The 18,210-nt window shown below is 37.6% G+C and overlaps 1 protein-coding gene across 1 annotated transcript in view; it reads right to left on the bottom strand.

Annotated features, from left to right (window-relative positions):
- GFRAL (GDNF family receptor alpha like) overlaps positions 1-18,210 on the bottom strand; it is a 57,746-nt gene that overhangs the window by 14,333 nt on the left and 25,203 nt on the right. The window contains exon 6 of the mRNA XM_026507200.3: positions 17,374-17,624. Coding sequence (XP_026362985.1) covers positions 17,374-17,624 — 251 coding nt within the window. The remainder of the gene's footprint in view (positions 1-17,373; positions 17,625-18,210) is intronic.

Genomic DNA, 18,210 nt, shown 5'->3' with positions numbered 1-18,210 from the left:
CACAATCATGATGCACAGAAAGTATAAAGGAAAGATTGCTTATTTTATGCAGCTTTGGCACTAACTCCATCCCCAATTATAGGCAACAAGGGGATTGTATGAAGCCAATGAAAGCACAAGAGTGGAAAATGGAAAAGATAACACTATGCTTTCACATACTGAAGCCTGTTATTGTTCAAATTGTTACAGTATTGTTTTGTTGTTTTATTTCCCTCCATGATCTTAAATGCTCCTTCCTTCTCTAGTGATGCCAAAAGTTGAGTTGTCTCACTCATCAATGGCAACTCTTTAATCTTTCCTTTTTGGCTTAGAGCAAACAACAAAGGTAGTCATGGATGATTCATACCATCTTTCATGCTCAGAGGCAGACTTTTTCCCCTCCGTTAAAAACACCCAAGGCTTTAAGGGTAGAGGTGGGAAAAAGTGAAGGTAGGAGACAGCTGTTCTCCTGTTGTTTCTGTTGAGGGTTCATACATTTCAGTATTTCCAGATTAAAGCCGTGTGAAACATTTTCTGCAAAATAGGAAGCCAAGCCAAATTTGCCGGGTTTCAGGTCTGCAGACAAAATTTAAACCAGCTGGATTTTATTGGGAACTTTTGCATGCAAGTAAACCTAGTGGTGAAACGAAAGCCAGTGTTTGTGTCCACTGGAGTGGGCTACATCTTTGGGGCCATCCCCTCCAAGTCTCTTCCCTTGAGGGAGTGTTGAATTTTGAAAGGTCCTGAGAGAAACTTTCCAGATTTTTCCTTACAGTACCTGATTGAAATCTTAGCCAATGAGAAGTGGAAGGTGCAACCAGATATGATGCCTCTCATAGTCAAATCTTCAGAGAGATGAGAGGAAGCTTGGTCTCTTTCTATAATCTGGTTTTAAATTACCTCAATTAAAATAGCTAATGATTCTCTATACACATATACTCACCAAAACAAAAGTCCCCTCCCCACCCCAACACACACACGTGCCTAGTCAAAGTAGCAAATAACGGCCAGCTTATTGGATTTGTACACAGCAAAATCCCAAATCATATTCCGAATATGCCCTAAGTGAAAATCGCCATGTTCCTTGCTAAAATAATGCAATTGTATAGATTTAAACATATAAATAGAAGCAAAGACACATGCCCTATTATGATTGGATAGTGAGATTGAAATGTGTTATTTATGAAGCTATTTAGAACTTGGACAATAAAACAATAGAAAATAATCCAACACTAGAGAAAACCATTTTTATTACAAATCTCAATTTAGATCTTGAGGAGAATGAGTATTTTTCAAGGGCAAAAAGAAATAAATGATACAACCTTTCTTAAAATTTTAGTATAATCATAGGAAGAAAAAGTTCTTGGCAGTCTTTTGGGCATAAGAAATATAAATCACTTCAGATTTGTCCTTATACATACGCAGAGTGGAGGTTTGCTAAAAATGTACTGGCCTCAAAAATATCTTCAGTCATCTAGTCCAAGAATATTAACCACATCTAATATCAGAGGTCATCTATTTCTGTTAAACTATTACCAAAATTTAATATGCAAGAAATCTGAGAGGTCTAGGGAGAGGATAATTGACTTCCTCAATACCACTGTGTGTAGTTAGGGTTCGAAATTGTGTCCTAGTTCTCGTTCTTTATATTACAACATACTGCCTCCCATTAAACACATTTTTTTCCCTGAAGATCCTCTTGTTATAGAGACATATTCCCTGGGAGGTGTAACATCAGTCGACAATTCTAAACTTCCCATCATTAGATGAAAGGAGTATATTATGGTTTCTAACATCACAGTTTCTAGTGCCCAAAATTTCCTTGTTTAAATTCTGCATCTACTGTCTTCTGTGTGACCTTGGACAAGTTACTAACATCTTGGTGTCCCAGTTTCCTCTAGGGTAAAATAAAGAGCCTCTACTTCATATATTGCTTTTGGAAATTAATCAGGACATATAAAATGAATAGAATAGTGTCTCACACTTAGTAAACATTCAATTACGTTGTAGGACCCTGAGTAAGCAAAAGACAAGTAAGCTAGTGTTCATAGCCATGGTACAGCTTGAAACTGGGAAGCACTATCTTTAGATATTTATTAAACCTCCATTTTAAGGATATTATATCTATTATAGCTTCAGTTTCCTCCATGTTATCATTTTACAGTGTTGAGTTTGCAAGCAGATCCATTAAAATGTTCATTGCTGTTTGCCCAATAGTAGGATTATTTTCAGGAGTTTGTCAGATCCTAATATTATTAATATTAACGCAGTTTTGTAAAGATCTGCTCCTGGAGATTAGCCCCCCACTCTTTCTGCAGTCTCTCTGAGGCAGGTGATAATTTGCTCAAGGATCACCAATAGCTAATAGTCATCGCTTTCCATTATAAGTGAAGTCAACTGTGAAGCTAGGCGCGGGAGAAGCTCATCTATAGGCTCTACCTCTCTATACTAAAGACTGGTGCCTTCCAGAATAGCCTCAGGTACACCATCAAAGAGGTTAGAGCATTCCATGTAGTCTAATCTGATAACAGAGTCTAACATACTCAAAGCTATCCTTGAGAGGTTAGGCAAATCTAGGGTGAACTGATAGGTCCTGAGATTCTTCTATGTTTGGAGTTCTGATGCAGATTGCAACTACCAAGACAGAGTGTGTGTGTGTTTATTCAAAGTATCCTTTAGAATTGCAAGAGTTAATATGGGAAATATGACTTACTCAAACACATTAAGTTTCCATATTCAGCGTTCAAACAAGTAACTTTATCTAGTGGGCTCCCTCCCCTCACCTTTTGACTATTCTTTACTTCCAAGCCTAATTTCACTCAGTGTGGAGCACCCATTCTGTACTATTTTCTCAATACCACATATTGTATGCTAAAGCTCAACTGATGACACTGTTCTGATGACTTTTATCCAGCAGATCAATGGTTTTCACATGGACAATGGAATTTGGGGGCCAATGAGCATTCTTCTAGTGATCCATGTTTACTTTTTCATGTTTATAACATGACAGTCTTGGCACTAAATACATCTGGATATATTAATAATTTATACTTAATAAAAAACAGACATCATTTCACTATTCTTTAATCAAAACCAGTGCCTCTCTTGCTATTGATTCTGGGGATGTTTTATTGTGTGGGGATAAATGGGAGGTGATGAGATCTTCTGCTTCACTGACTTGGTAAGCAAATTGAAACATTTAAGAATTATGATTCTAGGGATGGTATCTTTTTTTTTTTTTTTTTTTTGGTGTTCTGAGACCAAATTCAATGTGGCAGGGGAGAGTCTCCCCATGTCAACAAGCAATTCCCAAGACATCAGCTGGGTGTCCTTTAATTCAAATCAATTCTGACACCACTACCCTGAGATAGTGTCAGATTCCACAAGTTAAGGTCTCAGCCCTATAAGACCCCTTCCTCCTATTCCCACTTCAGATGCTAGTTGCAAGTCCAGGTTGTTAGCTATACTTTGGAATGACCAGCTATAAATTACAGGTTCCCATGACCTCCTCTTTAGGTTCAATTAATTGGCTTGAGTGTCCAACAGAACTCAGAGAAATGTTTTGTTTCCTGGATCCCTGGTTTATTATAAAAGGATATAACTTGGGAACAGCCAGATGGAAGAAACGCATAGGGGAAGGCATGGGGAATGAATCCAGAGTTTCCATGTTCTCTCCAGGCGCACCACTCTCCCAGAATTTCCGTGTGTTCACCAGCCTGGAAGCTCTCCAAACACTGTCCTTTTGGGATTTCATGGAGGCTTCATTACATAGATATGACTGATGAATTCACTGTCCATTAGCTATTGATGCAACCTCCAGCCCCTCTCCCCTCTCCAGAAGTTGAAGCTGGGAGTGGATACTGAAAGTTCCAACCCTCTAACCCCTTACTTGGTTGATTTCTGGCAACCAGCCCTCCATCCTTGGCCTTTCCAAGAGTCACCTAATTAACAAAGGACACCTTTATCATTCTTGTCACAGGAAATTCCAAGGGTTTTAGGAGCTCTATGCCAGGAACAGGAAATATATATATATTTTTATTATAAATCATACTATCACAATATTTCAAAACAACCAATGTTGAAATGCTTCCAATAGAAGTACAGAAGGGTATGCTTATAGTGATGATTCAAGAGAATATTGCTAGACTGGCTGACTTCAGGAAAGAACCAGTGAGTATCCTAAGCCAGTGGTTCTTAAAGTGTGGCTCCTGGACAAGGAGTATGTGCAACACCTGGGAACTTGTTAGAAATGCAGATGCCCAAGTTCCCTCCCAGACCTATTGAATCAGAAACTCTTGGGGTGAAGACCCAATAATAACAAGCCCTCAGGTGATTCTCATGGAGCTAAAGTTTGAAAACCACTATTCTAAGCTACTATCTCAAGAAGAGTTTTAGAAATTATAAGAACATCGACTTAAACTCTTTCATGACACAAAGACACATAGTGTCCATGAAAAAGAGATTACTACATTAACAAAATGCGTCAGGTCAATTAAGTTGGTCTATTTCTCAGTAGCAGACAGGTTGTTATATATGAGATACATAAAGTATTTTACACACAGATGTACACACACACATATACATAATCAGATTTTTTTCTTAAATTGCTCTTAAGAGGTTGTCAAGGTCATGCTACTCAAAGTGTGATCCTTAGACCAAACAGCATTAGCATCATGTGGGAGTTTGTTAGAAATGCAGATTTCAGGCCCCATCCCTGACCTACTGAGTCAGAATCTGCATTTTAACTAGAAACCATGTGATTCTATTATAAAGTTTGAGGCCAATTATCTGATTTCATCATCTGCCCTGAAATTATCCAAAGATATATTTAGGATTTCACTTATCTTGAAAAAATATGATACCTTAGACCTAGAAATAAATCTAGAAATAAAACCATCATGATGATTTTCTAAGTCCTGCAAAATCTATAGTAAGAGTTAATTTTATTGAATTTCACTATGTTCTGGATATTTCATTACACAAATCAACTGATACAATCTTTGCACCACATTTTGGGTTAGAATTGATTATATTTTCTATTCCACAGATAAGAAATTGTGGCAAAAGGGGAGTGATTTGTTCAGTTACCTATCTTACAAATGGTAGAGAAATTATTTGAACCCGCACATGCTGGTGCTCTCTACGGCTGTGCTCGCTAAGAAGGAAATTAACATTTCCAAACATTTCATATGACTATTAGAGGCATTGCTGCTGATAGTGATTTTTAACCAAAATTCAAGAGTGGGGCTGAGGAGGAACGAGGTAGAAGAGGTCCTGTATATACCTTAGGTTTGAAATTTAATAAAGGCTAAATACATTGAATTATCCTTGAGGTCCCAAGCCTAAAGAAATATCCAGAATTCTAAGACTACAAATTAAACAGCGTAAAAACCAAAAGTTACAGAATTTACCATGAATCTAAATTTTGACATTGGATGGTAACTAAGTCATTCTAAAGAACTGGTTTACTTATTTTTATCATTCTTTTCATTGTTAACTTGTAACACACATGCCTGTTCTCTAAAGAATTCAAGAGTTTGCAAATAATGAAAAACAAGATCCTAAAGGAATCATTAATTTCTAAGAGGAAAAATATACACTTATAAGTGAGTATCTATGAATTTGATGGACTACAAATTCACTATGGAGCCACTCTAATCCAGAAAATACAAAATACTGAACTATTTAGAGGCTACGTTATAAATATGAATACATAGAAGAGAAATTCTGTTGAGTGTTCCTTGGAAAACCAAGAGACTTTTTTAGCACCTGGACTGAATTTGAAGGAAACTGGACCTGAATTAGAGTTTTGTGTAGAAACCAAAAAAAAGTCAGTGGTTTTGGCTAAGTGAAGTGATTTATTTAAAGCCAAAACTTAACATAAAGCTCCTGGAATACTACCTATGTGAATTGGCTATAAGAGAAGATGGTGTGTGTGTGTGTGTGTGTGTGTGTGTGTGTGTGTGTGTGTGTCTCCATATGTGAGAGAGACAGAGTGGGAGAGGGCTGGGGATATTTTTGCCATGGAAATATCTTCCATAATTCACTTAGCTTACTGTTTTATTTATAGTCTATAATCTTCCTTTCTCAGATAGACAGTGATGAGATGACAGTAAAATTAAGAATATATAAAAATGAGTTTGAGCCTTTATGAATCCATATTGCACAATCTTTAAATGACTTTGCTAAAAATAAGTGTAAAATTTTATGTAATTTAGAAAAAGATATATATATAACTATGTATTATGCTCCTCTGTACATATATGAGTGTGTTTAACGGACTTTCTATTAAAATGCTCACTAATGGAATCTTATTTTTAGATAGAGACCTTCACCGGGAACAGACATGAAATGCTGTAAGACAAGAGGAAATGCAGCCAAATAAAGAATCTATATACTGAATGCAGAAAAAAATGAGTAAAATGGTCTTACTAGCAATCTTGATATTTAAGATGAAGCCTCAATAGACAGATAGTGGAAGGAAGGGCTTCAAAAAGGAAATTAAGTGGTAGAAAAGGTACTAGTTAGAAGGACTCTTTTCTTAAGTGTCTCAAAAGGCTATATACATTTTTAGGAGTTTCTTTATTAATATTCTTTATTAATATAAGCTACTTTTGCAAATTGCTGGGAGATAATCTTTTTTTTTATCTTTACTATTCATAGAGCTAATCGTATCACAGAGTTCGTTAAGAAAATATACACATTTAAGAGAAAAACTGTGTCAGGATCAATTGCTTATTTACCATGTTGACCCCATCTCAGGATCAACTGTAAAATAGTTTCCTACTCCTCAGACTTTTTGAAAATAGGTCTATAAAGAGGAAAAGTGTTGGAAAATAGAAGGGGCTTGAAATGCTTTTATTCAAGTGAGCAGTAGCAGCCCGGTCTTGTTAATTCCTGATTTTTTTGGTCAAATGTCTGAATTGAAAATTCCAGCTTAAGTGGAAACATAAATGAGTGTGGCTGCTAAGAAGGAAGCTGTATTATTAGAAGAGTTCTAATCAGGGAAAGAAAAACAACAGTATTCAAAAGACAGTGCTGACAGTAGACATCCGTTCATTCATTCATTCATTCATGTGTTCATTCATTCATTAGCTATTTATTGAGTGGCTAATGTATGCCAACTGTGTTTTTAGGCACTTGGGGTAAAGCAGACCACCTTGAAAACTGCATGATATTAGTCTTGCCTTTCTGAGCACAGACGTTTCTCATTCTCTGAGAGGTGTGAGCGAAAAAGAGGCTTTGGGACCTATGGCCAGTAACCAGGTTTTTCCCACATGTGGATTAGAGCAGTGGTTCCCAAACTCGGTTGAAAATCACAACCACCTGGGTCATTTTTTTTTTTTTATATAGAGATTTTGAGCTCCACCCCAGGCCCACTGAATTAGGATAACTGAGGTTAGGTAAAAAGTATTTTTAAACACATTCTCTATACATTTCTGAAAATTAACAGGTTTGAGAACTAACAATTTAATATCCATCTTCTTAATACTTTCGGGTTGCCTTTGTGGTCATCAGGCTCTTCGTTAACATTGGAAAGATTGTTCCTAACAGAATTGGGGAAACAGCTGGCTTTAGTGAAACATTAATATAGAAATTCCTAACAATGTGTGTAGTCTCTATAAAACATTAGGGAAAGACACTCAATGCTTCAGTCTTGAATCTGGGACCAAAAACAATGTTTTTTATGGGCTGGACAATTAAAATGTATAGAATATTTGCTATGTAATGGGAATTTTATCCACTTAATCTCATTTACTCTCTAGATAAATACAGAATTTCTGACAATCCCTAATAAGAGGGTTACAGTTCAGACCCCTCATACTCTGGAGCAAAGTCATGCCACCTGCAGTGGAAGACCATTTGCTATTTGAAATATAGCTCCTACTAGGCTACTGAATATTATAAGATCCATTAAGTCATTGGGTCCCAGAGAGGAGAGCACAGTACATCAGTGCTAACTGTAAATGGACAGCTGCCACACCACAGATCCACTTACAAATGGCCTTAGAGGATAACGGTGAAGGGAAATCTTCCCCACCAGCCAAGCATGAGTAGTACTTCTGATTGTTCACTTTGTAGAGAAAGAAGTGGATAGAAGTTAAGACTGATAGGCAGTAATAAATAGCTTGATCAGGGGTGCCTGGGTGGGTCAGTCGTTAAGCATCTGCCTTCAGCTCAGGGAGTCATCCCAGGGTCCTGGGATCAAACCCCGCATCGGGCTCCCTGCTCTGCTGGGAACCTGCTTCTTCCTCTCCCACTCCCCCTGCTTGTGTTCCCTCTCTCGCTGGCTCTCTCTCTCTCTATCAAATAAATAAATAAAATCTGTAAAAATAAAAAAATAAATAAAAATTGTTTGATCAGAGAGATGAAAAGATCAAACTTGGAAGACTGTAGACATGGTGAGGCAAATGAGGTAAAGAGGCATATGGAAACATCCATGGTAGTGGCACAAAGAAGGCAGATATTTTTATCTTGGGTTAATGCCTTACACAGTATCCACGACAGAGCAGGCCCTCACCAACCAGGTAAACTGATGATCTACCCAGTGGAGGCAAATCATGCCTCCTCTTCAGCCACCCAAGCCCTGTGCAATGAGTATGGATAGCAGCTGTGGTGACGAAGACAGTGGTTATGCATGGGCCCCACAGAATGGATTGTCTCTCCCTAAGGCAAATCCATCAAAGTTCTGCTAGTAATGAATACCAAACCTCCTAGCAACAGCAGGACCTACACTGTGCCCACAGTCTGCCAGGTTGGTGGCAGATTGATGATACCATTATCCATTCACTCTAAAGGAGGCAATGATGCATATGGATTTGTCTTTGTTCCTTACCATCAAAATGCTTCCCCAAATGCCTCATCTGTCTTTGTGCAGATGCAGCCTGACAGTGTTTACCTTGGCCTTTGCACCATACACTTCCTTCTTTCCTCCTCAGTGATTTTCAGTCACTGCAGCATGAAATGCACATTGGGCTCCACTCCGCATTCGCAGATACACTATCCACAATTTCCAGGGAATCAAGGCTCATGGGACCCCTCCTCAGAAATGGAAGACAGGAGCCAAAGAATCAAGGCTTTCCCCTTCCTTTTACCATGAAGACAGTTCTACGATGCATTTCTCCAAGCACCTTGGAAGGTCCCAAAAGGAGCAAGACAACTTGAAAGAGTTAGAATGATAGTGTGAATTGATTACTCTCGACTGCGTTGTGCAGAGTTTTACAATAAAGATATAACCAGGTATAAAACGGCTGGTTTTCATGGTAGTGGCACAAAGAAGGCAGATCTTTTTATCTTGATCCTAGCAGGGATCAGCTAGAAATGAGGACTCCCCAACATTGAAAGCGGACTGATTCTAGATTCCAAATAGTAAAAGATAAGATTGAAAAAAAGATCTCCAGTTACAAAAAACCCAGTATTTGAGTTAAACAAATTGACTCAACCATGCAGCAAAAATCAGATTAAAGGTATTACATTTTCACTTTAGTCTATTGTTTAGATTAGCTTAAATCATTACATGAGAGAGAGGGGCATGGGGGTGAGGGATCAAGGAAATAAGGCTGACTTGGGAACCAAGTCAAGAAAACACTTTTTTTATTGTGGATACTGGCACATATAGCTGGATAAAACTGAAAAAAAAGATTAGAAACCTAACACATTTTTTAAGAGATTATATTGCCAAAGGAGCCACCAGTCCATTTGCAAAAAGTCTGTGACTGCTAAACTTTTAATGCTTCAAACTATGAACAGGATACAGTGTCTGAGAGCTCCATATTCCCCAAGGAGGTCATTTCCCCCCAAACTTCCTTCAGATATGGCTATGGAGGAAGATGGATAAGGAAGAACCTTCCAGAGGGCAAGATGGGAGCCAGAGAAGGTGGTCCTTCCCAGTCATCCAAGGAAATCCACACTTAAAGAGAGGCTTCACAATGCCTATTAAGCAGGATTTCATTACTGTGTGCTATTACTCTCCCCTTTCCCTTATTTGGAATGGAAACTTTTATTGAGGTTATGTTGTCCCTGTTATAATATATGTATGCCTGTTACAATATATACATCCACGTACACACATATATATAGGGTGTGTGGTGTCTGGTGTTTGTGTTGGAAGGATGACAGGGAAAAACTTGTCTTTTAGTCATAGGTAGCCTGTCTACTACAAGATACCACAGCATCTGGATTGCATATCACCCAAGATCTAGAATAATCCAAAAGAAAATATCCAAGTAGGTGGGCCGATAAGTGGACCCAAAGCTTAGAAAAGAGGTTTGCCCTAAAGACTGTAAATCAATGTACGGGGTAATGATGTGATCATAGAGGACACCTCTTAGGAGAAAATTTGAGACTTACTCTAGTAGAGATACTGCAGCTAATTCTTAAGCAACACAAATATCAATTGGCCAATTGGATAAGCCTACAAGGTAAACATAGAAGATGCATCCAGAGTGATCGGAGGAATGAGAACCAAGAGAGAAAAAATGTGTATCAAGAAAGCATTAAACAATTCTTGAAAATGACTCAACATTTCAGTAAGACAAGGACTTCTGGAATCTCTGACATGGATGTGATTGGTACCTTGTAGGAAATCTTTTGTGAAGGGACCCATATCCAGAGAGCAGGTTGGACTGGACGGATCAGGATGTAAAAGATGAAGAAATTGAAGCAATAGACACAGGTAACTCTTCTCCGGAATCTGGCTAAAGGAGAAGAGATAGGATGTTAAATAATAAGTTTTTTTTCCTTTCCTTTTCATACAGATGGAAATCCTCGAGTGTATTTAGAAAGGAATAGTGCTTCTATTTCTAATAGTATGACAAAACTGGCCCCACGACCAATTGTTCTTTTACAAGAATATGATTAGAAAACGAACATGTTTTAAATGAAAACTGCAAATGTAGAAAAAGCATTTACTAAAATTCAGTGCTCATTTTTTAAAAGGAGTTTACAGTCAAGGAATAGAAGGGAATTTCTTTATTCTGATACAGAGTATCTGCAGATATAATGACAAACATTATACTTCATGGAAGAATGGTGAAAGATGCCCCTTACGGTCAGGCACAGCAAAAGTGTACTCACTGTCACCATTTATATTTAACATTTTTCTGTGGGTCCTAGATGTGGAATGGGAAAAGAGAAAAAAAGGTATGAGCATTAGATAAAGGAAACAAAACGATAATAATTGAAGAGCATATGATTACATAGGAAATACAAAAGAATTCTAAAATTGTTAAATCTTGTGAGTGTTTAAAAATGTTGCTACATACAAATGTATGTATGAAAATCAATTAATTTCTATTATTCAACTACAGTTTGAAAATAGAATAGATTTGATTTGGAAGATGTGATTTGCAGCAGCAATTGTAATATTTAGTAATATCTAGAAATAATTATAGCCAAAGTTATATAAGAAAACTATTATTGAGAAGCTTTTTTACTGAGAAAATAATAAAGGCTTATTGAAAGTCATCAAGGAAAATCTACATACGTGTACTGGAAGGCTCAATATCATTAAAAATATATAAAGACAAATGTCAGGTGACAGGTAAAGAGTGGGGAGAGGAGGAGTGTTGAGCAGTGCCCAGGGTACCAAGGGGTGGGGCAGGCAGTTGAGAATCTGCATGTCCCTACGAAGTGGCAAGAGGCAGGAACATATGTGAGCTAAGGCTCCAAGCACCTTGTTTATGCTCCATTGGAGTTTATTTACAAAGCACAAATTCAACAAAGCAATTATTAAAAACTTCAGGATGATGTATGCAGAATATGAAGCCCCAAGCTCAGGGCCCTTTTGAACACACAGCCCGTGTGACTACACTGACCACATGCTCATGAGACTAGCCCTCCTGACGCTCATGTCCTGCTTTCACATAATGGAGTTTTATTGGTTTGCTGGGCCTCAGAATTTTTAATCTCTTGGTGATTCTCATCTGCAGTAAAGATTGAGAACCACTGTCCTAGACAATATCAGGCATGTGTATTTCTGTTATGTATCATGCATGTGCGTAGGTGTGTAGTTGGTTACCCCTGAATTTGGGGAGAAAGGATGTGATATGAAGTAAAACTTCAAAAAACTTAAAAAATAGGGACACCTGGATGGCTCAGTGGATTAAGTGTCTGACTCTTGATTTCAGTTCAGGTCATGATCTCAGGGTTTTGGGATCGAATCCCGCGTGGGGCTCCGGGCTCAGCAGGGAGTCTGCTTGTCCCTCTACCTCTGCTCCTCCAGGAGCTCACTCACACACCTCTCTCTCAAATAAATAAATAAAATCTTTAAAAAAACCTTAAAAAATAATGGTAATGTTCTATATCTTAAGGTGAATGGTAGATATATAATTTTCCATGCATGTATTTTTTAAAAAAATTTCCTAATTTATATATTTTTTCAAGTATAGTTAACATCGTGTTATGTTAGTTTCAGGTATACAATGTAATGATTCACAATTCTATACATTACTCAGTGCTCACCACCGCAAGTGTACTCTTAATCCCCTTCACCTAGCTCACTCACCCACCTCCTCTCCCGCAACCACAAGTTTATCTAGTTTAAGAATCTGTTTTTGGTTTTGTATGATACTTTTTCTTAGATAACTACTAATCACTTAAAAAACATCTTTTACAATGGCAGTGGGAATTATCCAGTTGATGAATGGTTGACTACTGAAGAAATGATTCAAAAACTTCCTTCTTTACATAACCCAGATAACACATAGCAGGGTGGAGATCTGAGCCCAAGCCCACAATATAACAGATCATCACTTTGCCATAAGAGACCATGAAATCAAGATTATTATAAGACGTGTGCAGATTAGTGAATTCTCACATATCAATACAAATTTCTGATATAGGCAACAAAAATTTCACTTATCAATACTAAAAAAGGCAGACATTTTGGGCAAAGAATATGAGTAGGTAAAAGAAATAGAATATTTCCAACAAACGACAGAACAAATGTTTAGCATCACTTATAATAAAAATGCAAATTAAAACATTAAGATTTTTCTAAGAATGTAATTGGAACAAACTTTTTTTCCAGTTTTTACCAAATTTAAAAATATAAAAATGCTATAATCTAGTAATCTCACCGTTTGAAATATATGCTATTGAAATGCCAACTAAAATGTGCAATAACATTTATTGCAGCAATGCCTATCATAATAAACAATCACATTCAACCTAAACGTCCACATTATTAATTATAGATTAAATAAATTATGACATACATACATGCACGCTGTGTGTGTGCACATATGCCGTGGGATACTATGCAGCCTTTAAAAAGAATAAAGTCATCGAATATGTATGTACTTGCAAATGGCCCACCATATATTTTGAAGTTAAAAAGCAAGTTGTAAAGAAGTATGTATAGTTTCATTCCATTAAAAAAAATATGTGTGTATGCGTGTGTCAATGTGAGGGGGGCATCTGGGTGCATACAAGATATTCAAGTTATGTATGTATTACAAGAAAAAAAAGTTTCAAAAGAATGCACCAACTTTTTTAACCTTGACTCTCTAAAGAACGGGATTGGGGGAAGAATTTATTTATTTCTGTTTTCTTTAAATTTTGTTTTAACTTCTATTGCATCTGTATTGCTATGCTTTCCATTTCCTGTAGGATTTAACAGAGAAAGGTAGTCTCTTTTTATTTTTATTTTTTAAAAATCATTCTTCAAAAAGCAAAAAAGAAACTGAGACTTTAGAAGCAGAATAGGGATGTGTCCAAATCTCTTGAAGATGACTACAGGTGACATGAAAAAAGACAATGCTGAGCAAGGCAAAAGGGAACATTCCTGTCAGCGCCAGGTACCCCCACACCTGCGGACTGAATCCTTGCACGTAACAAGGAAACACAGCAGTGCTCCTTTCAGTCTTTCCACTTCAGAAGTCCTCTCTGTCTTACCCAGTTCCTCTCTCTTCCATTTTATCCACCTCTCTCTCAGCTCTAAATGCCACAAATTTGCTCTGTACTGCAAGAGATCAGAGAAAAGGAAGTCTGCACAGCTCTAGTGACGCGGAGTTAAGAGGAAGCTAGTGGCCAAATACAGTTTGTTCGGGATGCTCACTTGCCTAACTCTGGTCCTGCACCAGGAACGGAGGCGGGCTCCTTGGCATGTTTTCAAAGCTCAGTTCTGATAGCAGAACTCAGAGTTTCCCACAAGCCGGCTTTGGAGCATGCTCAACAGACGCAAGCTCGTCTCTACCATCGCACAGGCAGGAGAACATAGCGGGCTCCGAGGCAGCCAGCCCGGGTTCGGATCCTGAGTCTGCCGCGTGCTCCTGGGTATAGAACCCCGAGCAAGCCGTTTCACATCTTAGCTTCCTTTTCCTCATGTGTGAAACAGAGAACATAATAGTATCTAGCTCACTGAGTTAAGACTAGGTGAGAAAATGTGAACAAAAATAAGCATTCAATAGATGCTAGCTACTCTGTAATTATTCATAATTGTTATACACTGGCTTGGGTATATCAATGCCGGTTATTTCCAGATGAATTTGTACTCCAAGCAAGTGCTCTTCAAACTTCAGTGAGCAACACACTAGCTGGTCATGAAGTCATTTTAGTGGGTAGTCGTCAGCACTGAAAACAATTAATGGAATAAAATAATAATTTTATATATATACACATATATACATATATATACATATATATACACACACATATATGTATGTGTATATATATATATTTAAAAAAATAGAAGACATTGCACACAAAAAGCTAATGGAACATGCATTGCTTCCTGTGGCCTGGGGTCAAATGAGTTTGAAAAATAATGCTTCTAAGCCAAAGAAAGGTGACAAGCTGAAAATTTTCCGTAACTGCCCTCTCAGCCCTACTCCATTCCGCTCCTTTCAAGTAGAGTGAGCAGACGCCCCAGAGCTTTGGAAACGAGCTGCACCGAGGGCCATTTTGATAACTCCTGAGCATGCGTGAGTGATGTGAGAAGTCAGGACGCAAACATGTCAGAGAAATGGTTCATTCCGACGGTCGTCGTGCTTCTTCTCAAGCCCCTGGAGCAGGGGATAGGGGTCTCTTAGAACTAGTCAGGGCTAAGGACTTAGTTCTTGTTTTGTGTTTGAAACTTTTCCTGTTAATTCGAGAACTGCGATGAAAGGCCTTGAACGTTCCTTTAATTATACAAACCTATCACTTGAAACTCCTACTTTGAGTAGGTAATGTTTGAAAAGAAATCTCACAAAGTTGAATCTACGTGAGTGAAGAAAGTGAAAGAGCTTTGAATTTTCCAAAACATTTATAGTACTTCGATGTTTATGGATTTTTTAATGTCCATTTCTGCTGTTTTTCTACGAATGTTCTGGGCTGTGTACAGGTGACAGCAGCTAAACGCAATGCGAGTAAAGTATAACAATGATTAAAAACACATGGGAGAAAACGAGGCTCGGAACTAGAATTAGGTTGCTGGAACTGGCATTTTTAGGAACTGAGTTATTGCTGACCTGTAGGATCTTCATTTTTTTTTCCTGGATATCATTTAATACGGAGAAACCCACTTATAAATTATCACGATAGTGTAACTGTATGTATTTCTGTTGGTTTAAATTATTTTATTTGGTATTTCCTTCTGTACTGCTATGAGCCGCTCATAAGTACCTTTAGTTCTAACCGAATTAGACACCAAATAGTAATCAGAGAGGAAGATTATTTATGGAATATGACTCAACACATGTAGTGTTACAGTTTTCCACTCTGTATCATGATTTCAACTGAAGATGAAATTTGATTTGAAATAATGTTAATTATACAAATTGTAGAAATTCCACAGAGACCTATGTTGGAATTAAAACCATACACTCTGAGTTGTGTATCTATCTCCTAATACACAACAAATCACAATTTTGATCACCTTAGTTCATGTGTATCTCTTTAGTATCTAAGAAAAAACATTTAAAAATGTGTGTATCTATATATAGTTAAATGGGTATGGTAGAGACACATTCATATCTATATCTGTCAAATTTATGTATAAATGTAAAGATCTGGTTTGCAGTAAAACAGTAAACATCTATTATTTTCTCCTGGGAATGGTATTTGCAGGTTCCATGGTTACAATGAGGAGCCGAACAGCCTGGGGGTATTTTTAAGACATGGTAGTTGTAAGGACAAAACCTTGAAGATGGATGATAGAGAAGTCTTAAATTAGTATGTTATCACATCCTTAGGTTTTTTTCTACAAGACTCATACACATATGCCTGTGAACCACTTGCTCATTCTGAGGTTCAGGATAAATTAGTTAAATTCCTAAATCTCATTTTTTTTTATTCCTAAAATTGAGTAAATAATAACTTTAAAAAATGTGTTTCCTTCTCTCATTACAGGGAGATGAGCAGACATGTTAAAGACCAAGAGTAGAAAAACTAAATCCAAGAATCAATGTTTTACATAGGTTGGGACAGCTGCATTAGATTATTAAATTAATGATCTCCCAATGAATCAAGCCTTAAATATATACATCCTTGTGTAGTTTCCTCTCTCAGTGACTCTGGATTTGGCCACGGGACTTTCTCTGTCCAACGAGACATTAGCAAATGTGACAGATGAAGACAATTGATAAGTACATGCACATAGGGGCTTAGCTGTTATCTCCCATGTAAGAGTCTAGGTCAACTGCTAAAGAGGACACATAGAGAAGAATCATGCATCCCATCCAGTAGTGCTTGCTGGACACCATCTTGGACCATCTGGTCTCAGCTGAGTCACTCAATGACTGTAGCTACTTCAATGGCCCCTAAGCAAGACCATCAGAAGAACCACCCTACTAAGCTAAGCCCATTGTGCAGAATTATGAGCCAATAAATGGTTGTTTTAAGCCACTACATTTTGGGGTTGTTTGTTATTCACAATAGATAACTGACATATTCAGTAATCTTGTAGGATAAACCTTGCATCCTCTTGATACTGAAATCAGTAAATGATAACTGGGAATGACCAATCATAAACATTAAAAAACATATACCACTCAAATATAAATGAGTAAAATAGCAAATACACAAAACATAATCAGAATATATATTTTAAAGTGGAATAGCAGGGGCACCTGGGTGGCTCAGTTGGTTGGGTGTCTGCCTTTGGCTCAGGTCCTGATCCCATGGTCCTAGGATCAAGCCCCACATCAGGCTCCCTGCTCAGTGGGCAATCTGCTTCTCCCTCTGCCTCCTCAACCCGCACCCCCCACCACCACTGGCTTGTGTTCTCTTTCTCACTCACTCTCTCTCTCTCTCAAATAAATGAATGAAATCTTTAAAAAAAATAAAAAATAAAATAAAATGGAATAGCAAACATAAAGTTGTCTTTGTTAAGTTTTCTATGTTGGATTATTACTTTGTGCTGCACAGATAAAAAAAAATACGTGTACAATTTAGTGAATATATATAACTTACCAAAACATGATCTTCTATGAAGCATATGTTGGAAAATCTTGCACAGAGATTCTTCACTTTGTGTAACGGTCCTACAGGTGCACTGTACTTGAAGGACTGTCCCAAAGATACCAATGTAAGCTGCTTTGCAGTCATCACTTCCCGAGCAAATGAGGTCCTGCTGGCTTAAGGTACTGATGCAGAGCTCATCTTCATGGCACTTTCTAGTCACATGGTGCCAGCATTTTGACTGAAATGTTCTATAGCGCCTCCTAGAAAGAATCAAGAAATGGAATTAGTCTGAATAATATTATCTTGCAATAGCACGTGGTACTGCCTCACTTAATGAAGGACTGGCATGAAACCAAAGGCCTTCTAAATGCCAGTACACAGCCGAAAACAAGGTTAGTGCTATACAACATCCCGGTAGAGACCAGCAAAGGAGAGAAACCTTGTGCATGATTTTCCTTTTGTGATGAAAGACAGAGGCTAAGTTTAGGATTCCCTGGATGAATCATCCTTCACTATTAATTTTATTTCAATGGATGATGATTTGCAGCATAAACTACTTGGTGGAATTATTAGCAGTATTTTTGAAGCAGAATGTGCTTTTAGGGCTAGCATTTGGCCACTGTCTCACACCAAGTGATTTCATATAAGGCTCTTGACCTTTCCAGCCAGTTCTCCCACAGGATGGAACGTACTGTACTCTTTTTCTCAATATTTCTGGGCAGACTAATTAGAATTTACAAATATTCTGAGCTTCTCTGGCAGCAAGAGCTAATTTAAAACAAAAATTAGGAGTTTATTTAATGACTGGGATAATCCATTAGAATGACATCAGTTCATAACTTTTCT

This window comes from Ursus arctos, unplaced genomic scaffold (assembly GCF_023065955.2).
Source record: "Ursus arctos isolate Adak ecotype North America unplaced genomic scaffold, UrsArc2.0 scaffold_29, whole genome shotgun sequence".
Classification (NCBI taxonomy): domain Eukaryota; kingdom Metazoa; phylum Chordata; class Mammalia; order Carnivora; family Ursidae; genus Ursus; species Ursus arctos.
This window is presented reverse-complemented; position numbering and strand designations above follow the sequence as displayed.